Source organism: Prionailurus viverrinus, chromosome E1 (genome assembly GCF_022837055.1).
Source record: "Prionailurus viverrinus isolate Anna chromosome E1, UM_Priviv_1.0, whole genome shotgun sequence".
In the NCBI taxonomy this organism is placed as follows: Eukaryota; Metazoa; Chordata; class Mammalia; order Carnivora; family Felidae; genus Prionailurus; species Prionailurus viverrinus.
This window is the reverse complement of record NC_062574.1, coordinates 31,161,189-31,184,291: the sequence shown is the minus strand read 5'-3', so window position 1 is coordinate 31,184,291 and position 23,103 is coordinate 31,161,189. Positions and strand designations below refer to the sequence as shown.

The window sequence follows — 23,103 nt, the reverse complement described above, 5'->3', positions numbered from 1 at the left end:
AGGCTCCAGGCTCTGAGCCATCAGCCCAGAGCCTGACGCGGGGCTCGAACTCACGAACCGCGAGATCGTGACCTGGCTGAAGTCGGACGCCTAACCGACTGCGCCACCCAGGCGCCCCCCTTCCTTTTTCTTCTGAGAGTACTTTCTAGGATTCTGACAGAGATTGTGTAAGATGCTATAGTACCTCCTAATTAAGCAGTCGATACATAAAACCTTCCATAAATTGTTATTTTTCAGTGGTAACAGGGAAATTGAATGACAAGAGAGTAAAACCAAACAATGGCCACACAAGTTACAGAGCACTTGCCACTTGCCGGGCCCTTTGCTAAACTGTGTTTGTTTATTCATTTAATCTTTGCAAAAATTTTTGGAGCTGTGCTGTTACCATTATGCACATTTTACAAGAGAAAAGGCTGAGACTTAAGGAATATAAACTGCCCAAGTTCATATAGCTATGCAGTAGCAGGTCTGATGAACTGATAGTTCACTAAAAAGATATACAAATGGCTCATAAACATAGGCAGTGATGCCCAACCTTATGTACAGTTACAGAAATATAAAACTACAATGGCTTTTTTTAAACCTCTCAGATGGCTAAAAGTCTAAATGTTTGTTAACCTGCTTTATTGGCTATAGAAAGACAGATTCTATCACAAAATTAATGCAGTTCTTATGAGGGAAACTGGCAGTATCTATTAAAATTATAAGTACATTCACGTTTGAACCCACCATATCTCATTTCTAGGAATTCATACTCGTTTATGCAAAATCAGTTGTTTACAAAATTATTCCTTACAACATTTGGGCACAGCTAATAATTGGAAACAACTCAAGTATGCATCATTGTGGCCTAGTTAAATATCTAAATAATGTATTACCAGGCAGCTGAAGGACAAAAGTAGGCTGTCTGTAGGGGGACAATCACCAGTGTATTATAAAGTGAAAAACTGCAAAGTAATGTGTGTACTATCTTGCATTTGTGTAAGATAGTAAGAAATAATGTAAACATTTGCCTCTTTGCATAAAGAAATACAAGAAGGATTCAGAAGAAACTGAAAAAGGCAAGTTTCCCTTAAGGTTAAGAGGCAAGATAGAGTAGATACAGCAAAAAATAAATAGAAGTTAGATTTTCTTTACATCAGAAGCTGTTGTTTTTTCCTTTTAAATGTATATATTTTAGGTAATAGGCGATGCATTTCCATGGTTCCGGTATCAAAGTGATACCTGAAAAAGTGATATGAAAAGATATACAAGGACATTACTTGATCTCACCCCACCTCCATCCTTTCTGTCCCCCTTCTCCTTATGTCACATTCTGCTGCTACACTATAGCCACTTTATTTGTCCTTCCAAAGTGACTTTAGGTAAATAATGAATATGATTTTTTTTCTTTTATTAAATGCAGCACACTGTACAAACTCTGCTGAACCTTGCTTGATATCTTGACATATCTTGATAAAAGTACATATGTTTTTATATCAGTGGATTTAGATATATTTAAAAAAAAATTTTTTTTTAACATTTATTTATTTTTGAGACAGAGAGCATGAACAGGGAAGGTCAGAGAAAGAGGGAGACACAGAATCTGAAACAGGCTCCAGGCGCTGAGCTGTCAGCACAGAGCCCGATGCGGGGCTCCAACCCACGGACTGTGAGATCATGACCTGAGCCGAAGTCAGATGCTTAACCAACTGAGCCACCCAGGCGCCCCTAGATATATTTTTAGAGTTGCCTAGTGTTTTTATCCAGTGTGAGCAATCACTGCATTACTTTCATATATTAAAAAAGGAGTGGGGGCAGGGGGCTGGAGGGAGAGGAATGAGAAAGGAGAATCAAACTGAGAAGAAAGAGGAAAAAAAAGGAGGGGGGTAGTTGGAGAGGGAAGAAGAGGACCAAGGAAAGCTTCCTGAGTTGGGAAATGATAGTGCCAGTGGCTATGTCATGAGCCATTAGTTGGGTCAGTACCTCTGGTCTTGATTAAGTGTGATGCAAATAATGTTTCAATGCTGTAGGCAGATTTCCAGGAAGTTGCTTAGTAAATAATGTGATCTAAAGTAACTGATTCTGTTTTCCTTTATCCTGCAAATCATGTTGAGTAATGAGAAGGAGTGAAATATAGATAAAATCCTATTACACAAATATCTGTATAAAGCGTATAAAAAGATAAAATACTAGCTAATAGCTGCTTATTTTATTTTATTTATTTTTTGAGACAGAGAACATGAATAGGGGAGGGGCAGAGAGAGAGGGAGAGGGAGAGAGAGAGAGAAAGAGAGAGAGAGAGAGAGAGAGAGAGAGAGAGAGAGAGAGAATCCCAAGCAGGCTCCACACCCAGCACAGTGCCCAATGCAGGGCTTCATCCCATGACTGTGAGATCATGACCTGAGCTGAAATCAAGAGTCAGACACTCAACTGACTGAGCCACCCAGGTGCCCCATAGCTGCCTATTTTATTTTTTATGTTTTTTTTTTTAATTTTTTTTTCAACATTTTTAAATTTATTTTTGGGACAGAGAGAGACAGAGCATGAACGGGGAAGGGGCAGAGAGAGAGGCAGACACAGAATCGGAAACAGGCTCCAGGCTCCGAGCCATCAGCCCAGAGCCTGACGCGGGGCTCGAACCCACGGACCGCGAGATCGTGACCTGGCTGAAGTCGGACGCTTAACTGACTGCGCCACCCAGGCGCCCCTATGTTTGTTTATTTTTAAGGGAGCACACACGAGCAGGGGAGGGGCAGAGAGAGAAATACAAAATCCAAAGCAGGTTCCAGGCTGTGAGCTGTTAACACAGAGCACAACATGGGGCTCAAACTCACAAACTACAAGATTATGACCTGAGCTGAAGTCGGACGCTTAACCAACTGAGCCTCTCAGGTGCCCCATAGCTGCTTGTTTTAATCTGTAATATCATGGATCTCATGCTGTAGTGTGCATAAAAATCACTTGGGGGGTTATTAAAAAGTAAAATTGCTGGTCCCCAGAAATTCTAACTCAGTAGAAAGACTCTTTAGTTTTAAAAAGCATCCCAGCTGGGGCGCCTGTGTGGCTCAGTCAGTTGAGCATCTGACTATGGCTCAGGTCATGATTTCATGGTTCATGAGTTCAAGCCTTGTGTCAGACTCGCTGGTCTCAGCACAGAGCCTGCTTTGGATCCTCAGTCCCCCTCTCTCTGCCCTTTCTCCCACCCCCTGCTCTCAGAAGTAAATATTAAAAAAAAGCATCCTGGGAGAATCATAAAGCAGCACTTTGCTGATTATACATTAGAAACCCTATAACAGTTGTCCACCCGGTATCCAGATACCAAAGTAATTGTAGTTCTGGGAATTCACTGGAGTAAAAGATAATGTGTAATATCAGTGTTTTGTTTTCTATACAAAGACTTTTGTATCTGTTTTCTGATTTTTAAAAGAGCTTATACATGAGTGAAACTATAATTAGACCAGGTTTTTAACAGTGTCAGGAATTGAAGCACTGAAGTTACCTAAAGCATATGTCTAGGTGAAAGACTATTCTAGATCACATATGAAAGGCAAAACCAGCCATCAAAAATGTCTTAGAGTCTTAAGAATTTTCCACCCCTCTGTGTTTATTCATTATCACAGAACAAATGAGTAATGGAATTATTCATGACAGAAAGGAATCTGGAGAAACAGTGATTATGGGATAAAGTAATAGGTCATATTCATAGTCCACTTACTATCAGGGAACACGCTAACAAGAATAAGAAATGTTTACTAATTACTTACTAGTGCTGGAAGGTGGGCACTCCATCATTCTCATTTCTTCAAAAGTGAAGGCTAAGGAAGATTAACCTGCCCAAAGGCATTGCCCAACTAGTGCAGAAACAGGATTCAAATTCAAGTGGATCTGATTTCAGTGCTTGCTTTCTTTTTTTCTTTCTGTGCTTTAATTAATTTTTAAAAATTTCCATAAGGTAAAGTTGACCTCTTTGTTTTTCTTTTGTGTGCAGTTCTATGAATGTTAACATATGTACAGATTCATGTAATCCCCATCATAGGGTACAGAATAGTTCCATGACCCCCGAAACTCCCTTGGGGTATTTATTTATAATGCTTCCCTCCCACACTCACCCCCCAGCAACCACCAATCTGTTCTCCATCACTATAGTTTGCCTTTCAAGAATGGTGTCTAAACAGAATCATACAGTATATAATATTTCTAGAAAAAGTTCTGTAAAATTGGTGTTTGCTTCATGTATTTTGAACCTTGGTTATTAAGTGCATGTATATTCAGGATTGTTGTGTCATTTTGGTGAATTGACCCTTAAAGAATTATGCACAGTTCCTTTTTGTCCCTTGTGAGTTTCCTTGTCCTGATGTCTACTTTGATACTAATACAGCCACATTAGCTTTCTTTTGATTAGTGTTGGCGTGGTATATTCTTTTCCATCTTTTCACTTTTAAGTATATCAAAATATTTGAAGTGAGTTTCTTATAGATAGCATATAGTTGGGTCATGCATTTTTATGTATTCTCATAATTTCTGTCTTTGGTTATGTGTAGACTACTTATATTTAATGTAATTATGTTTGAGTTTAAGTATAGCATTATATTATTTCTTTTCTGTTTTTCCCCTTTGTTGCTGTTTTGTTTTGTTTTTTTTTTTTCTGTTTTCTCTTTCTTTCACCTTTTGGATTATTTGACTGTTTTCAGTATTCCATCTTACCTACTGTGAGTTTGACTGTAACTTTGTGTAGTTTATATTAGGAGGGAGGGGACTGGTTGTTCTAGGGACTGCAATGTACATAATATTTTAGTCTGCTTAGAACCAGTATTTTACCACTTGAAGTGAAACGTAGAAAATTTAGAGAACCTTCCTTTATATTATAGTTATTGTATATATTCTACATTGAAAAAATACCAACAAGCCGTTATAATTTTTGTGTACAACTCTCAAATATATTTTAAGGAATTCGAGAAGAAGTCTTTTTTTTTTTTACCCAATATTTGCCATTTATATTGATCTTTTATTTTCTTATATAATTTCCCTTCTCTCTGAAAAGCTTTCTTTAGTGATTCTTTTAGGGTAGGTCTATGGGCAGTAAAAATCTCATCTTACTTCATGTGAGAATGTCTTTATTTCATCTTTGTTCTGAGGGATGTTTCAATGGATGTAGAAATCTGAGTTGATGGTTTTTTCTTTCAGTTTTTAAACATTACTCCCACCACCTCTTCTGGCCTAAAATGGTTTCTAATGAGAAGTCTGTATCCATTCACATCATTGTTCTCCTGTAGGTAATGTGTTGTTGTCTCTATGCTATGCTTTCAATAATTTTTTTTCCCCTGATTTTGAACAGTTTGATTATGATATGTCTGGGCACGGATTTCTTTTGGTTTATTCTGTTTGGGATTTGCTGAGAATATTAGTTCTTGTGGCTGCCATCAAAAAAATCACAAACTGGGTGGTTTAAAACCACAGGAATTTATTTTCTCCTAGTTCTGGAGGCTAGAAATCTGAAATTCAGCAGGGCCACACTCCCTGCAGGGCTCTAATGGGAGAAGCAATTCTTTGCCTCTTCCAGATTCTGATGATTGTCGGCCTTTTTTTCTGATTCCTTGGCTTGGCTCACATCACTCCACTTTCTGCTTCCACCTTCATGTTGCCTTCTCTGTGTATTTCAATTCTGCCTCTGCTTTTCTCTTTAAGGTCACTTGTCTTTGAATTTAACGTACATTCGAGTATTATAAGATGATATCACCATCTCAAGATCCTTAACTTAATTACATCTGAAAAGACCTTTTTGTTCGGGCTACCTGCATGGCTCATTCCATTAAGCATCCAACTCTTTTTTTTTTTTTTTTTTAATCTTTATTTTTGAGAGAGAGAGAGACAGTGTGAGTGGGGGAGGGGCTCAGAGAGAGAGAGAGAGAGAGAGAGACACAGAATCCAAAGTAGGCTCCAGGCTCTGAGCTGTCAGCACAGAGCCCGACATGGGGCTGGAACTCACCAGCCCTGAGATCATGACCTGAGCTGAAGTCGGATGCCCAACCAACTGTGCCATCCAGGCACCCCAAGCGTCCAACTCTTGGTTTTGGCTCACGTCATGATCTCACAGTTCATGGGTTTGAGCCCCACATCAAGCTCCGTGCTGAAAGTGCAGAGCCTACTTGGGATTCTCTCTCCCTCTCTGCCCCTCCACAACTCACACACACTCTCTCTCTCTCTCTCAAAAATAAATAAAAACTTAAAAGAATTTTTTAAAAAGACCCTTTTTTTCAAATAAAGTAACATTGACAGGTTCCAGGAATTAGGATAAGGACATACCTTTTGAGGGTGGAGGGCACCATTCAGTCCACTACACTGCATTTCTTGAATCTGTGGGTTTCTGTCTTTCACCAAATTTGTGAAGCTTTCAGCCTTACAGTTCTTCAAATATTTCAACAGTACACTTTCTATTGTCCTTCTGGGACTTTTGATGACACAAATGTTAGATCTGATATTGTCTTGTAAATCTCCAGAGTTCTGTTCATTAGTTTTTTCACTTTTTTTCTCTGTTTTGTTGTTGTTGTTGTTGTTGCTTTTTGTTTGTATTTTTAAGATGGGATCATTTCTATTGATTTATGTTCAAGTTTGCTACTTATTTCCTCTCTCATCCCCATTTTGCTATAGAGCTCATTCTGTAAATTTTTTTAAAATTTCAGTTACTGTATTTTCCGATTCTAAAATTACTATTTGACTCTTCTTTAGGTCTTATTTTTCTTTGAAATGACTTTCTATTTTTCCAGTTTTTTTCATGAGTGTTCACAGTTGCTTATTGAAGCATTTGTATAATGGCTGCTTTAAAATCTGAGGTAGTTTTAACGTCTCTATCCTCTTGATATTAGTGTTTGTCGATGGCCTTTTTTATTTTTTGCCTGTTGAAATTTTCCCGGTTCTTCACATGCCTAGTAATTTTGGATTGTATCTTGGGCGTTTTTAATGTTATGAGACACTTGCTCGCTATTTATTTATTTATTTATTTATTTATTTATTTATTTATTTATTTCAAATAATAGGATTTTAGTGTTTATGTTTGAGACAGAGAGACAGAGAGGCAGAGCATGAGTATGGGAGGGGCAGAGAGAGGGAGACACAGAATCTGAAGCAGGCTCCAGGCTCTGAGCTGTCAGCACAGAGCCCGACGTGGGGCTTAAACTGACAAACTGTGAGATCATGACCTGAGTTGAAGTTGGATGCTCAACTGAATGAGCCACCCAGGCGTCCCAAGACACTTGCTCTTATTTGAATCCTGTTGAAGATGGTGCTATTTTGATTTTAGAAGGCAAACAACCTCACTAGATGCATGCTGCAGTTTCAACCTGCCTTTTTTTGTGCTGTCGTTCTAACATAGTTATGTTCTCAAAGACTTTGCAGTGCTTTTCAGATCTGCTTCATGTGGGCCACCCTGAGGCCTGGATGGGTGTATATTCATTTCTCAACATCTTTTGCATCCTGACTGGGTGCACAGAAACAGAGACACAGAGACACAGATCAGGAAGTGAGCCCAGGACTTCATAAACAACTTTAAGGTTGATTTTCCACATTCCTTCCTCTTTGTGATTTCTCTAGCGCTCTGCTTTTCTAGGATTTGCCCTTTTGGTTCTCCAGTCAGAAAGCTTCAGTTACCTTACTATATGTCGTTTATTTCCTTGATTATGCTTGTGTCTAAAACCAAATGGTGGGACAGAAAGAATGAAAACAACAAAACAGAGTTTGCCCTGCCCTCTGGGATCACAGTTACACCTGTTGGAAGGAAGGGTCCTCTCAAATTTTTAAGCCTCTACAGGTCCCTGTTGGCTTCTGCTGTCACTCCAGCCATTTTGGGATTGCCTCAGCTTTAGAGAGGGAGAGAACAGAAAGGAAAGGAAAAAAGAGAGTAAGGAATTTCCACACTATCTCTGAGCATTAGGACTTCTCTTTTCTGCTCCTTGAATGAAAACAGAAGCGCTTCTCCTAGAGCTGTCTGTCCTTACTGCCCACTCTGGGGTTTTAGGCTTCATTGCATTCAGGTTCTGGAACACCAGAGGTGGGGGAAGAAAGGTACTAATGATCTGTGGATACTCAAATTCCAGTCCTTCCCAGTCATCCTGTAACTATTGACTTTTCAGTCCTCAAATATTTGCCCCATGTATTCTGTTCTGGTTTTAGAGTTGCCTTTGGTAGGAGAGATAGGGCAAAGTGTATTTGGTATAGATTAGAACCAGGACCCTCCCCACCTTCCTTCCTAACCTCTACTCTGTATTGCGTCTCATCCTTCAGGAAATGATGGATGGTAGCTACTCTGATGGAAAGGTCAAAGGCTTGTTCTCACTAGTATACCATGTATACTTCAGGGTCTCAGGGCTGCCACTGCCAAGGGACACCTTCTTTGTCTTTACTCCTTGGTATTTGGACATCAAAAGCTGGTGAGCATGAAAACCAGATGGCAATTGTTACATAAGATTAATATTCCATTGCAGTCTGAAAGTACATTTTAGGTTTTGTTTGTAGGAAGTCATCTTACTTTTTGCATTTGTGTTCTCGCTGTAGGGTAATCATACTGTCTTATCATACTCTCCTAGGTTTGCCCAAAGGACCGGCCAAAACATCAACGCAAACCATACATATGAGAGCGTAAGTAATGAAACTTCCTGGGCAGCGCACCTAGTCAGCAGGTTTTCATGGCTAAGAAGGAATTCCTGGTCATTAAATCTCATGTTCTGTTCAGCGTTTTGGTATATGTCCTATAACGTGTTGACAGCCCTTGTTAGGACTTCTCTTTGTCTTCTTTTTAATCTTTCAAGATGGACAAGTTGAATCTTACTTCTGTTAGAAAAATGGTTAAGGATCAAAATTCCTTTAGTGTTTGTTTATATTAGCTGTCTCCTCCTTTCCTTCCATCCTCTTTGATAGACTTCAGACAGGCTGTCTCATTCCTACCACTCTGCTGGCACACCTCTTGTCAAGGTCTCCCGTGATCTCTACATTACCAAATCAAGTACTGCAATTTTCAGTCCTCGTCTTACCTGCTTTATCAGCAGCAGGTGACAGTCAGTCACTTCCTCCTGTTTTGCACATGTGGCTTTCAGACACCACTCATTTTTTTCTTCTCTTGCCTCCTTTCCACTATGTCTCCTTTACTGGTCCCCACTCTTCTACTGGCCTTTTGAGATCCCAGGGCTTAAGTTTCAGACTTCTGCTTTCATTCTTCCATGGTCTTCTGGTCTCTTATCTTAAAATACCATTCAGATTCTGACAACTTGTAATTGGTATCTGCAGCCCATGATCTCCCTTAAACTCAGAACTCAACTTTCCGAGGAAACTCTTCTTGCTTTCTTCCTAGTCCTGGCTCTCCACCTGCACCTCCTGTACTCTTCCCCACCTCAGTAAAGGAACTCTCCACTATTGCAGTTGCTCAAGTCAAAACCTTGGAGACCAGTGCTTGCTCTCTGCCTTTTTACCGTTTCTCTTCGAACAGTGTATCCATCATCTAGCTGCTTCTCATGGCCTCCACTTCTGCATTGCAGTCCAAGCCATCAGAGGGATATTGCAGTGGCCTCCTAAGGTTACCTTGCTTTAGCCTTCACCTCCCTCTCCACCCTCACCCCCACTGTGCAATCTCTTTTCAAAACAAACCAGAACTATCCTTAAAAAAAAAAAAAGTAGTCATATTAACTGCTCTAAACCCACCTAGGATTTCCTTCCTCCATTTCGCTCTGTAAAAACCTGAAATGCTGATCTCACACCTTCCATTACCTCTTCAACTTCACCTCTCTTCCTTGGCTCACTCTGCTCCAATGGCACTGGCCTTCTCAGCTTCAGAGGATGTGACCTTGGGCCCCCTCAGATAATCAATCACAGCACCCACATCAGTCAGGACTCTGCTTAAATGTTCCCAATGGTGGGGCATTCCTTGACCATTACTGTCAGAGCAATAGCCTACCCCATCTACCTGACCCTTGTTTTTTTGTTTTTTGTTTTTTTAAGAGCACTTGCTATCTAACATCTCTTTACATTTGTTTGCTTCAAGGGGGCAGGGATTTGGCCTGTTTTATTTATAGCACCTAGTAGGTGCCCAAGATTTATTCATGAAATGAATGAGGAAGATTATGAGATTAACCTTTATCAGTACTGATTTGGTGCTGTTATCTTATGCCTTTCTGTAGGGTAAAGATTTATTTTCCTGTTTGAGGCTGAGATTTTTTAGTGTGAAACAACAGATCCTAGACTGAGCCATACAATTCTTTTTTTTTTTTTTTTAAAGCAAAATGTTAATTTTACATTTTATATGGGAAATGAGGTGCAGTGGGCATGAAACCAGAGAGAAAAGTAATAAGTGTTATAAATGGTTATTAACCTAAAAAAGTAATAGTTCATAATTTCTAATTCTTGTCCAGTTGGGAGGATATGGTAGTTGGAATAGTGCCACTTAGAAGCCTGGTAATCTAAATAATAAAAGAAAAACTTAATGTAGAATGTTTATTTGAACATGTACTGTGTTTTCTTCAGTTTCCAGAATATTCAAATTCAGTACTACTACAGCCAGTTAACGTGCAGAACGTTCCAGCAACACCATCAAGCCAGAGACTGCCATCTTTGCCCGTCAGTCATCCAGGTGCTTGAGACCTGTTATTTGCATTGAATAAGGGATCTTGTAAGAGTATAGGAGTCTGCCGGAGATTTACTGCTGATTGAAAATAGAGAGAGAGGAAACACTAGGACTTCAGTGTGCTTCTTTAAGCTCCATGAAGTAAATTCATGGCTCATATCATTATGACTGACATTCGATTATAAAAAATGCTTCTGTTGTGCTGAATGTTGTATTTGAAATGCTGAGGAAATGAGTCTTTAGTGGAAGTTTGCAAATCCTTTTGTTCTCTATAGATTTGTTGTACTTGGGAGTAGCATTAGAACACCAGTTGTATTTGTTTCTGGCTGTCAGTGTTTCTAGGGTCTCATGTTTGAAGTCGCAATCATAAAGAGATTATTAATTGTGTATGTGTTCTTGAAAAGCACAATGTGTGTTTACTGGTGGGCTTTTTGTTTTGTTTTGTTTTGCCTGAAGCAATGGCAGAGAATGATCTCCAGCCACCCAATTACTACGAGGTAATGGAGTTTGATCCCTTGGCTCCTGTTGTCACTACAGAGTAAGTCATTTACAAAATGATTAATTTATTTTTTGTCTTGGTTCCCTTCAGTAACAGAGCTAAACGGGGCTTGGTTGTATATTTAACTTTGTGTAGGTCTTGGCAGAAAATAATGATCTTATTAAAAATGACTTATGAGATTTTATGGGGACTGTTGCTCTTTTTTTTTTAATTAATTAATTTATTTATTTTGAGAGAGAGAAGGAGTGTGAGCAGGGGAGGGCAGAGAGAGAAGGAGACACAGAATCTGAAGTAGGCTCCAGGCTCTGAGCTGTCAGCACAGAGCCCAGTGCAGGGCCTGAACTCATGAGCCATGAGATCATGACCTGAGCCAAAGTCAGACGCTTGACTGATTGAGCCCCCCAGGTGCCCTTGGAGACTGTTGCTCTTAATGGTCTTACTGTGCTCAGCCTTGTGACTAAAAAATAAAAATGCTGGGGCTGCACATTAAGAAATAACTGGAACCATCAAGTACATTGCAGATGCCTTGGGAGAAAGGTTCTCTCTAGTTTGAAAAGGACACTATATTCACTGATTGGTGACATAAGTAACACCTCATTGATGGATTATTTGAACTGTTCTTTGACTAATCACAAATAAGAACTTGTTTTTAGTCTTCACTATATGTCAACAATGTGCTTAAAATGGATTAGTGTAGTCTTTTTAAGTTGAAATCCTTGGAGTACCATTATTTCATGATTTCATATTGGTGGAGTATATATAAATATTTATGTGATGGTAGGCTCGTTAGAGCTTTAATATACTTTGACTGACAGTTTACCCCCAAAATTATTAAAGCAAGTTTATGGAAACTGTTGTTCAGAAACAGGCAGCCTTTAGGCAATATCTTGTTTACAGCTGTGTTTTGTTTGACCCATGTGGAATTAAAACCATGCATTTAAAAATTAATTGCCAAAAGTTAAAAACTGGGATATTGTTAAAAAGAAAAAAAACAAAAAACACAATTCTGGACTTTGGATTCTTTTGATGCTATGGCAACGCCAGTATTTTTAAATGCTAGCAATAGGTTGGAGCTGAATAGTAGCTGCCTCCTCAAGACAAGGTATGCTGTGTAGTTCACCAGGCCCCAAATGGCCCTCTATGCCCATTTATTTGATCTGTCTGGCATGTGTAAACATTTGAGGTTTTGACCCCTGGCTTTATTTTTAAAAATTTTTGTTTTTAGTTTTGAGAGAGAGCGCTAGCAGTGGAGGCGCAGACACACACACACACACACACACACACACACACACACACAGAATCTGAAGCAGGCTCCAGGCTCTGAGCTTGTCTGCACAGAACCTGACCCCTGGTTTTAAACCACAAATGTAGTGATCCATTTTAGTATAATTTATGAATTTTAACAGACTTAGGAGTTCATTAAGAATTTTTTTCCTAATGTAGGGTTGCAAAATTTCCCTAGGTCATTCTGCTTGATAAAGTATCACTGAATGTATTCGTAGCTTAAAGAATTAGAAATTGCATCCAAACAGGAAGTTAAGTTTAATATATTCTAGTTAATTAGGAAATTGTTGTCAGTAGATATGACAGTGCAACAGATATTAAATGTGAGATTGGGTGGCTCAGTCGGTTAAGCGTTTGACTTCGGGCTCAGGTCATGATCCTTTGGTTTGCAGGTTCAACCCCTGTGTGTCAGGCTCTGTGCTGACAGCTCAGAGCCTGAAGCCGGCTTTGGATTCCGTCTCCCTCTCTCTTTGCCCCTTCCCCAATCATGCTCTCTCTCACTCTCTCAAAAATAAATAAACATTGGGGCGCCTGGGTGGCGCAGTCGGTTGAGTGTCCGACTTCAGCCAGGTCACGATCTCGCGGTCCGGGAGTTTGAGCCCCGCGTCGGGCTCTGGGCTGATGGCTCAGAGCCTGGAGCCTGTTTCCGATTCTGTGTCTCCCTCTCTCTCTGCCCCTCCCCTGTTCATGCTCTGTCTCTCTCTGTCCCAAAAAAAAATAAACGTTGAAAAAAAAAAATTAAAAAATAAATAAATAAATAAATAAACATTAAAAAAAGTGGCCCAGGTGTTTGGACTATAACATAGGTGGAAATACTAATATTTTTAAATGTTTTAAAACCTGGAAAAACTATACAATTTTTTTTATAGGCATAAAGGAAACTGTTCAAGTTTGAGCCACATTTTTCATTAAGTCACAAGTAAAATGAATTGGTTATATGAAATACATATTTATAAGATGCAAGGGAATTACAGCATTAGGCTCTAAGAAAGCTATTATGTAAGCTTCAGGGCAGAGATCTGTTTTTATTCACTGATACACACTGAGTACCTAAAACAGCACCAGATTTTTAGTTAAGGTGTTGGCAGTTAAAGCCAAAGTAGTACTTTGATATATAACCTTTTTGCCATGATGGCTTGTTTGTTTCAGAGCTGTTTATGAAGAAATTGATGTTCATCACCAGAAAGGAGCCCAAAGTCACAGTGACTGTTGAGGTAGACTTCAATGACACAACTTCTATTGCCCACTCTACAGAATTCCTGTGTAACTGCCACTTTGTGTGTTTAGTATTCACATTTTGTAAAGGCCATCTGAGTCTGACACTTTGAGTATAAATTTTAGTACAAAAGCTCATCTCAGTCACTCAAATTGGAATGAAATATCTTTGTAATCTTATTAGCTAAAAATAATCTTTAGAATGTAGAAGTTGGTTTATGGTATAGAAATATTAATGCTAACAAAAATAATGATCAACAGAAACTTCTTAGCACTGAAATAGACATGTATCTTTTATGTACAGTTAAGGAGTGCTAGAACCCACTCATTGCTCATCCAGGGAGGCCTGGATTCCTCCTATATGCTGTATTAATCATACCATTTTATTTACTAATGAATGTGTGGCCACCAGTAGCCCATTAACCTTGTTTATTACCCTCCTCCATGGAAGTAATACATTCCCATGTTTCTGCATTAGGTTGTGAGTCTCTCGTTATCCAGGAATGGAGAAAGAGAAGGAAAGGCTGAAGGCCAGCTGTCTTCTTCTTACACTAGGTGAAAGTGGGTGACCAGCTCACTAACTGCATTTAGAGGTGTCACCTCTCCTGTGCAGCTTGGAGGCCCAGAAGACCAGACCACCTACCAGCACATCAGAACCATAGTGGAACAGTTCTCCTCTGCAGTAACAGAAGAGTAACAGTTCCAGAGTAACATTTATATTTCCTGACCACAGCTTAAGCTTTATTTTGAAACAACTTGGTTATAACGTACATTCACTTGAAACTTCAGAAGAAAAATTCATTGTACCTAGGCCAGCGGGTTTAATTATAACATCTTAGGCTTCACAGGCCTTCCTACATTTAGAAAAGAAATCCTCACACTGCTGTGATAAGAGTAGATGAAGATTATTTTATTACAAAATAATTATGTAAACTATTGAGTGCCTTCATTTAAAGTTGAATGTGAAAGTCAATTTTTACTTTTTTTTTTTTTTTTTTAATAAAGAATACTTGTTTAGAATTAGGACTTGTAAAAGCCTTGATGATTGTAGTTTATATTTCAGGTACTGTGAAGAGGTCACTGGACTCTGTATCAAGTTGCCTTTAAATATGGTTCTTTATAATACTAAATGATCTTTTTCTCCCCTTTTTACTGCAATTAATATTTCTATTTGAAACAAACACTACTGAAAACATTCAGAATATATTGTATGTTTATGTCATAAATTACAATGATAAAAAAATTACCATTAAAACAATTTAATACATCTTTTTTACACGTCTGTTCATAGAACTTCTGATGTCAGTAAGTTCACACTTATTCACAACCCCACACTTACATTTTAACATTCAGGGACTTGAACTATCACAGGAAATACTAGAATCCTAGTAAACGTATTTATGCATTTTCTTTCATTTTCATGATGCTGAAATTTCAAAATAATTAGTACTCAGAATATAAAATAGGCCTAGATCCTAAAGGAAAAAGAGAGTCAAACCTGAAATCAGAATGTAATCTCTGGGCAGGCTGTTAGGACTCAGTGATTCCTCTTCCATTGTGAGCTTTTAAAATAGGATGGTTCACAAAAGAAAGTAGTAACCAACTATTTTAGAAATAACAAAAATAGGCAGAAGTTATGGCCTGGAGCCTAAAACAACTGTGGGAATAATAAAAGTACTCAGTGCTACAAGTATGAAGGGCTAATAAACTGAACCATGAAGTCCGTGCCTACTTATTTAAGAAACAAAGCGTTTCTTTTAATATTACCTATCAAACTCTCTGGTTTTGAATAGTCCTACATTCTAAATGGGCCTGTGGATTCCTTATGACTGACAGCTGAAACTGTTCATTCAGTTTTAAGCAGGGTAAATTAGTTGAAAAAATAAACACAGCATTATATAATATTTAAAATAGCTTTACATTACTGTAAAGTATTTCTCCCCTGAGAAGACTAAATACATGATTTTTCAAAAATCACAAATCTGAAGCAGGACTTAAGATGCTGACTTCAATTATAGCCTGGAAGTGGCAACTTCTGTCCCTCCTTTGCTTCAAAAAAAGTATAAGAAAGAGTGATGAGATCAACATTCACCATTCTTGGATCTTCAGCAAATTCAGGATCGATGTAGAAAAACACTGGCATATCTACTTCCTCTTGTGGATTAAGCCTTTGTTCTTCAAAACAGAAGCACTAGAAATTATAAAGGGTATTTGTTTAGTTTCTGTTAGAATACAAATAATGGTTCATTTCTTGGCTGTAGTGAGCATACTGCAATTAATATTATAATAAAAAATACAATTAAATATAAACTAAGTTCTGTGACAGAATGACATTCTCTTTTCATCTCATTGACTTTTGCTTTAAAATTAAGGCCAAAAATTGTTTTAAAGTTAAAAGCAGATTCCCATTTGGTTCATCGTCTCAACAAGGAACCATAGTTATTATAAGCACTGGGAAAAAAGTTCAATGTTTAGAAGAAATGATTAGTTTCTACACAACACTGCAGTAAGTTTAGTACTAACCAGTTTATGGAATATGATGAAAATACATAAAAGTTTGCATATAGCTATACCTGTATTTTATTGAAATACTGTCCAGCTTCAAATGGTACAACATTGTATGTAGAAATTCCAATTACTGGTTTGTCTGTAGGATTCTTAGCTTTATAAAACGCCAGTGCAGTCTCTCCTGGCACTACCTGTTTTAAGAAAAATATACATTATCAATACTTTAAATCTCACAGCTCCTCCTTTCCCTATTAGTCATATTTTTCCTATTCGTCAGACCACAATATTTTATCTAATAAACTAATGTCAAAGGTCAGCAAAATAAATTGTGGATACTACCCATGAACATGGGGTTTTTAAAAATTTTTTTTTTTTTTTTTACATTTTACTTATTTTTGAGAGAGAGAGAGAGCACAAGTGGGGGAGGGACAGAGAGAGAGGGAGACACAGAATCCGAAGGAGGCTCCAGGCTCTGATCTGTCAGCACAGAGCCTGACATGGGGCTGGAATTCACAACCTGTGAGATCATGACCTCGAGCCGAAGTCAGACGCTCAACTGTGACTGAGCCACCCAGGCACCCCAACATCTGGTTTTTAAATTTTATTTGCCTATGTCCATGAAGAACCAGTGCTCTATTAATCATTAATTGTGTACCGTCCTCTTATATATCTGAAGTCTTCAAGCAATGATCTGCAAATTATTTAAAATGTCCGAGGGGCGCCTGGGTGGCTCAGTCGGTTAAGCGTCCGATTTTGGCTCAGGTCACGATCTCACGGTCTGTGAGTTCGAGCCCCACGTCGGGCTCTGTGCTGACAGCTCAGAGCCTGGAGCCTGCTTCAGATTCTGTGTCTCCCTCTCTCTCTGACCCTCCCCCATTCATGCTCTGTCTCTCTCTGTCTCAAAAATAAAATAAACATTAAAAAATAAATACAAAAAAAAAAAAATGTCCAAGGAAAGCCAAGCCTATCATAGCCCAAGCCTGACTTAACACTTATACCTGAACATCATTATATGACCAATATAGATTCTTTTTAAGAGGTTAACATTAAACTCAGCTTACAACCAGAGTAAATTGAACTTCTAACCAGAGTAAAACTGACTGAATAGAATTTTTATTTAACCAAAAAGCACTAATACACTTTTTGAGAGAACAGATTTTTTTAATATTGCAAGGCTGTAGGGGCCCTGGGTGGCTCAGTTGATTAAGCATCAGACTTCGCCTCAGGTCATCTCGCGTTTCACGAGTCTGAACCTTGCATTGGGCTCTCTGCTGTCAGTGCACAGCCCACTTCGGAAACTCTGGCCTTCTCCCTTTCTGCCCCTCACTTTCTGCTCACGTGCACTCCCTCTCTCTCAAAAATATTTGGGGGGTGCCTGGGTGGCTCAGTCGGTTAAGCGTCCGGCTTCGGCTTAGGCCATGATCTCGCGGTTTGTGAGTTCGATCCCTACATTGGGCTCTGCAGATGCTGACAGCTCAGAGCCTAGAGCCTGCTTTGGGTTCTGTGTCTCCCTCTCTCTCTGACCCTCCCCCACTTGTGCTCTCTATCAAAAATAAATAACATGAAAAAGAAAAAAAACATTTGGAAAAAATTGCAAGGCTTTAAAAAAATCAATTTCCAAAGGATTCTCTGTCCTTTGTACCATTTCAGACACTAATATCTTGCACACTAGTATATAATTAGAACATTCAAAATCATAACCTATGAAACCCTTAATCATTGAAGAATTCAGTCATGTTTACTAACATGCGGGAACACCAATATTTATAAGGGTTTCCCAATAAGAGTCACAATTAAACTTTTCTGGCTATTCCTCAGCTCATGAGATAATTTCAATTAAATCCTCCAGGATTCCAGTTAGTCAAGATTTTAGGAAACTTTTAAAGTAGAGCTTTTCTGAAGTAGAACATGACTATTTATTATGGTTACTTCAAAGGTTCTCATTTTTCTTAAGAAGTAAGGATACACACAAACACATACATTTTTAAAATTTATTTTTAAGTAATCTCTACATCCAACATGGGGCTTGAACTCATAACCCCAAGATCAAGAGTCACATGTTCTTCCCACTTGGCCAGCCAAGAGCCCTGAGATGGGGATCCTTTTTTTTTTTTAGAGGCAGAATGCTTGTGAGGCAGGAAGAGGGGTAGGGAGAGGCTGAGAGAGGGAGGGGGGAGAGAGAGAGAGGGGGAGAGAATCTTAAGCGGGCTCCACACTCAGGACGGATTCTAAGGCAGGGCTTGATCCCATAAACCGTGGGGCGATGAGCTGAAATCAAGAGTCAGATACTTCACCAAATGAGCCACCCAGAGGCTGCAGTAGTTTACTAATTTATATCAAAAGTATCCCTTCTCGGCGCACCTGGGATCCAGCCCCACTAGGGCTCTGCACTATCAGCGCACAGCCTGCTTGGGATTCTCCCTCTCCATCCCTCTCTGCCCCTCTCCCGTGTGCACTCTCCTCACAATAAATAAATATTTTTTAAAAATGAGTAAACTACTTCTCATTGTAACCAATGATTTTCCATTTTTTCCCCTTATCTATACCTGAGGCTATGCTACACACAGCAGCACCACTGCTCCTACTCTCAGGATTACTGTCCACAAATTTCTTACTGAATTCTTAATACGACTCTGATAAAAACCGAGGACCTTCTCCATTGTTCCAAACTGACATTTACTGCAGTATCATTTAACTTAAAGTATATTCTGTTACATTGAGATAGGGCCCTGTCAAAAAGTAGTCTGTGAGAATAAAAGAATTACAGTAATGGAGAATCAGTTTTTTGAGATTGTGTTTACATGAGTGTTCTCTAAATTGTGAAAGTTTCAGTGATGCAATAAAATAATTTTTACAATGAAAAAAGTACTCTTTTCATAACTACTTTAATCACTTACATAGATTTCTGTTTGCTGAGGTCTAAAATTCCACTGGAGGCTTGCATGCACATCTGCATTAAAGGTGACTTTGATAATTCGATCCTTCACAGGCACCATGTTTTCAATCTGGTCCGACACATGACCTGCTACTGCTGACCCTCCAAGACCAGTAGTCTAGGTATTAAAGATATTAAGTATATTAAAGTAGAACATGTTAAACAATACTTACAGGTGATTATGGGATAAAAACAAAATCTTAAAAACAATTTAATAATCTAGTAGGATCCCAGTTCATACTGTCACTGCCCATTTCCTATGAATGTATCAATGGTTTGACCACCTCTGGGGTGTCAAGGGCCTGTATTTGTTAGAGTCATATTTTTTTTCGGTAATCACTTGGGTATTGGACACAGTAAAAAAAAAAAAAAAAAATGAGTCATATGGGAGAAAGCTGACTCACCAATGGTAATATAGCTCAGAATTTTAGCTTAACTTTTCATTAAACCTATTTCCTTTTATTGCCAGTGTTTTATATAAACTATTAGTCATTAGAAGTAAAAATTACCCATGATCCTATCATTTCAATGAAACTATTTAAATAATTAAATTACCCACAGCCCCCTCTGATCCCTTTCCATATCATCACTTTTATGGCATAGATTAGTTTGTAGCTTCACTTTTGTATTCTGCTTTTTTCAAGCATCACAAGTGTTCTGCCATGTTAATAAATGTTTCTGTAATTTTTTCCTGTACTTCTTTGTATAGTACAGCTTTTATAAACATCATCAGTTAATCAGAGAACCTGATCCCTTTCGCCGCTGAATCAACGAACCTTAAGACATCAGGAATATTTGTGCCTGACTCTTCTTGCCTATCTTCATTGCCATTATCTCCTTATCATCACAGATGTTTAAAAATAAAAATCCTTACTTCCAGGGTCATCATTCTTCTGATGCGTGAGGTTGCCAGAATTCTGGTCTTCGGATAATTAATCTGTTACTATACTAGGAAAAAAATATCAAATTTGAGGCTAGGGGAAGACTCCCAGCAAAATACAGTATTACTATCTTCCACTTATTACACAAGTCACCTAACTGTACTCAGCTGCCATGCAACATTACTGAAGTACATTATGAACCTACAAGATGTATTAGAGGGCAAGCCTTTTATCTTTTTTTTAGTAAGTAAATTCTTCTGCCCGAGAGGGCTATAATGCTTAAGTTTTAAGATGTAACTCCTGAAGAATCTGAATCAGTTGAATAAAGATTCCTTAATATATTGTGACAGGAAGTCTCTGAATACAGATCCTTCAAATTTGCAAGCTTGATAATTAGAGAAATAAGAATAGAGAAGGGCAATGAAAATATTTCCTGGGCTCTAGTCTAGTTCTGCCATTAACTAGCTCCAAGAATTAAATACATTTTACTTTTGGGGGACTATCCATACTCATAAAATGAGGTCTCTGTATTAAATGGTTTATATAATTCTTTATTTTTGGCTCTAAAGTTCTGTGATTCCAAGAGCGAAAGAGATGCTCTTCTGGAAACTTAACATCAAACTTGACTGAAGTTTAGGATTATAAATTACAATTGTTTTGCCTATCCTGCTCTGCATTTGCACACACATGCAAAAATACTGTCATTCACTTCAGTTTAAAGCAGAGTTTCACAACTTTGGAACTAAGGGCATTTTGGTTTGGATAATTCTTTGGTTTGGGGAGGAGCGAGTGTCTGTGCTGTGCAATGCTGAATGTTTACCAATCAGCATCCCTAGACTCTACTCACTAGATACCAGTGGCACCCTTCCTGTTCACCTCCCAGGTTGTGACAACCAAAAATGTATTCACACACTGCTAAATATCCCTTGAAGAATAAAACTGACCCCTTCCACCCCCATGATTTTCAGAGATTTATACTTGATATTTTGGATTCAGTTCTGCTTATGATTTAACCAACTGCTAGTTCTGGGATTCATGCAAGGTCCAGGCTGCCGTCTGATGAAAACTAATTCATATTCTACACTCATCCTCCTGAATCAAACTACTGCATACCCACATAAATGCCAATATTAGGAGACTGAAAAGTCCTTTTGATTTGCTTTCGTTATAAAAAATAAGGTCAAGTTAATCTCCAAAAGGACAGGGAAAGTAAGACCGGCATTAACAATCCTGGCAGGAAAAAGCAGTTAGCCAATGATTCCCAAAACAGTACACATTGGGATCACATGAGGAATCTTTAAAACATTACTAATACCTGACTCCCACTCTGAGACATTCTGATTTAAGTGGTTCCGGATGTGACCCGAGTGTCAGGATTTTTTCAAAGCTCTTCAGATGATTCCCACTCACAACAAAGTTGGAGAATCACTATCATTTAATGAATAATGTGTAGCTCTAACCTGTGTTATGTTTTTTAAACAGAAATTCCTGGGCCACACCCAGACCTCCTAATCAGTATTTCTAGGTAAGGGAGCCCTAACATGTTCATTAAAGTAGCTCCACTAGGAGTCCTAATGACCAGCCAAAGCAGCAAACTACTTAAGGAGAATATATACAAATATATATGAATATATACGAAATAAATAAAAGTGTGGCTTCGCACATGGTCCTCAAATATTAGTCTGCATCAAAATCAGCTAGAGGACTTATTAAAACACAGATAGCTGGGCCCCTCCCCCAGAGTTTGATTCAGTAGCTCTGCAGTTTGATCCAAGAACGTGCACCCAAGTTCCCAGGTGATGGGACGCTGGTCGTCCGGGGAACACACCTGAAGAACAACTGCATTAGGGTTTCTGATCTAAAAGAGAGCCCTGGGTAAGCACATTACAGTCATATATTAACAGTGGAGGGAAGCCTCGTGCCTCTTTGTATGAATTAAACGCTACTCCCAGTTTAAGCCCAAGTTACAAGCATACTCCCATTTCTGGGTTAACCTTCGCACGTAAACCATACACGGTTCACAGAATGACTGTACTAATATAATTTACATTTTAAACGCGAACATCTGTGTGAGTAGCAAGAAGGTAAGGTAGGTTGCTGGACGGCAGAGTATATAGGCTGCGGACCTTTTAGGTGATGTAGCTCAGAGATAGGGAATTTCACTCTGCAGTGCGGTCGGTATAAGCACGATCACTATAGGGGCGTGGGTTCTATCCGTAACTTTGCCACTAACTTTTTTGGTAAGCTTGGGCAAGTCACTTTTCAAAGCCTGTTTCCTCTCTGGTGGAGCAACCTCAGACATCCCTCCAACACGACCCGGAGAAGCGATCGCTGTCCAGGGAGCTGTCCTGCACCTCCGCCCCTCCTGATGGCACAGCCCAGGGTGCAGCGCCGGCGCCTACCTGGCAATACAGCCGATAAAGGGGCACCGCGGCGTAGGACGCCCCCAGCATGCCCACTGCGGCTGCGGCCACGTACGTGAGGACCGTCTTGTTCCGACGCCGCCAATCCTCCTCCTGCGCGCGCGTGAAAGGGTTCGTGCTCTTCGGCCGCCGCGGCGGCTGCAGGGCCAGGTCCCGGGCCGGGTTCGGACGCCTCCATGTCCCAATCCACCTCAGCCCTGTCTCATCACTTCCTGTCCCATTTCTTCCCACCCTGAGATACGGCTGTACCCTCTCCGCAACCCAGGTCGGGGACCCAGGGTGACTCCAACGCCAGCCACAGACAGCAGCGGTCCTTAATACGGGACGCCAGAACCCTCCCATAGCCCCCGGAAAGAGCTCCAGACGTCACGCACGAACGGCCAGATCTCGCGAGGCCAGCTCAGTCTCGCGACATCTGGGAATAGCCTGCCGCTGCTTTGGCTACTGGACTCTTCAGGTGGCGGCGTTTGCAGTCGGGCTACGGAGGCCGGGTAGCCAGATTACGGGTAAGTTCGCGTTTTACTTCTTGAGTGTTCCTCCCACTGTGCTTCCCTCCAGTGCCTATTCTAACTTCCTTTTAGGAAAACGCCTTGCGCTCCGCCGCGTGCAAGCACGTCACCATTTGGGCTTGTGTCCCTGATCGTCCTAAAGTCCGCCACCCTTTGTCTCGACCTAGCGGCCCTCGGCCGCTGGCCGCTGCTTACTGCTCTGGACTTGAGCTCAGGGATCACCTCTTCCAGGAAGCCTGCCTGTGTTCACCACAGCGCACC

The 23,103-nt window shown here is 39.7% G+C and overlaps 3 protein-coding genes across 14 annotated transcripts in view; 2 read left to right on the top strand and 1 right to left on the bottom strand.

Moving 5' to 3' along the window:
- Positions 1-14,853, top strand: part of TOM1L1 (target of myb1 like 1 membrane trafficking protein) — a 49,585-nt gene extending 34,732 nt beyond the window's left edge. For all 5 annotated transcript variants that reach the window (XM_047832846.1, XM_047832845.1, XM_047832849.1 and 2 more), the window contains 5 exons: positions 8,562-8,613; positions 10,489-10,594; positions 11,045-11,126; positions 13,521-13,585; positions 14,065-14,853. In XM_047832846.1, coding sequence (XP_047688802.1) covers positions 8,562-8,613; positions 10,489-10,594; positions 11,045-11,126; positions 13,521-13,584 — 304 coding nt within the window. In that variant the 3' untranslated portion in view covers position 13,585; positions 14,065-14,853. The remainder of the gene's footprint in view (positions 1-8,561; positions 8,614-10,488; positions 10,595-11,044; positions 11,127-13,520; positions 13,586-14,064) is intronic.
- Positions 14,782-22,712, bottom strand: LOC125151595 (cytochrome c oxidase assembly protein COX11, mitochondrial). The gene is made up of 4 exons (XM_047832850.1): positions 22,313-22,712; positions 18,992-19,147; positions 16,160-16,285; positions 14,782-15,777 (listed from the first exon to the last, which is right to left on the bottom strand). Exons 1-4 carry the CDS (start codon positions 22,673-22,675, stop codon positions 15,595-15,597), a joined length of 828 nt encoding a protein of 275 aa, XP_047688806.1. The 5' UTR covers positions 22,676-22,712; the 3' UTR covers positions 14,782-15,594.
- Positions 22,713-22,763: 51 nt separating this feature from the next.
- STXBP4 (syntaxin binding protein 4) overlaps positions 22,764-23,103 on the top strand; it is a 182,102-nt gene continuing 181,762 nt past the window's right edge. For 7 of the 8 annotated variants that reach the window (XR_007146874.1, XR_007146877.1, XR_007146875.1 and 4 more), the window contains exon 1: positions 22,776-22,839. The gene's annotated coding sequence lies outside the window, so the exon portion shown is untranslated. Of the gene's footprint in view, positions 22,840-23,103 lie in introns of all 8 variants that reach the window. The other variant, XM_047832841.1, reaches the window with a different exon arrangement.

What these genes read in the sequence shown, in the direction of transcription:
- LOC125151595 (XM_047832850.1), bottom strand. Translation starts at nt 22,675, where the DNA reads ATGGGAGGGTTCTGGCGTCCCGTATTAAGGACCGCTGCTGTCTGTGGC. An exon ending in CTCAGCAAACAGAAATCTAT is followed by an intron (nt 16,286 to 18,991) that starts GTAAGTGATTAA and finishes TTCTTAAAACAG; the next exon opens with GTAGTGCCAGGAGAGACTGC. An exon ending in AGTATTTCAATAAAATACAG is followed by an intron (nt 15,778 to 16,159) that starts GTATAGCTATAT and finishes TATAATTTCTAG; the next exon opens with TGCTTCTGTTTTGAAGAACA.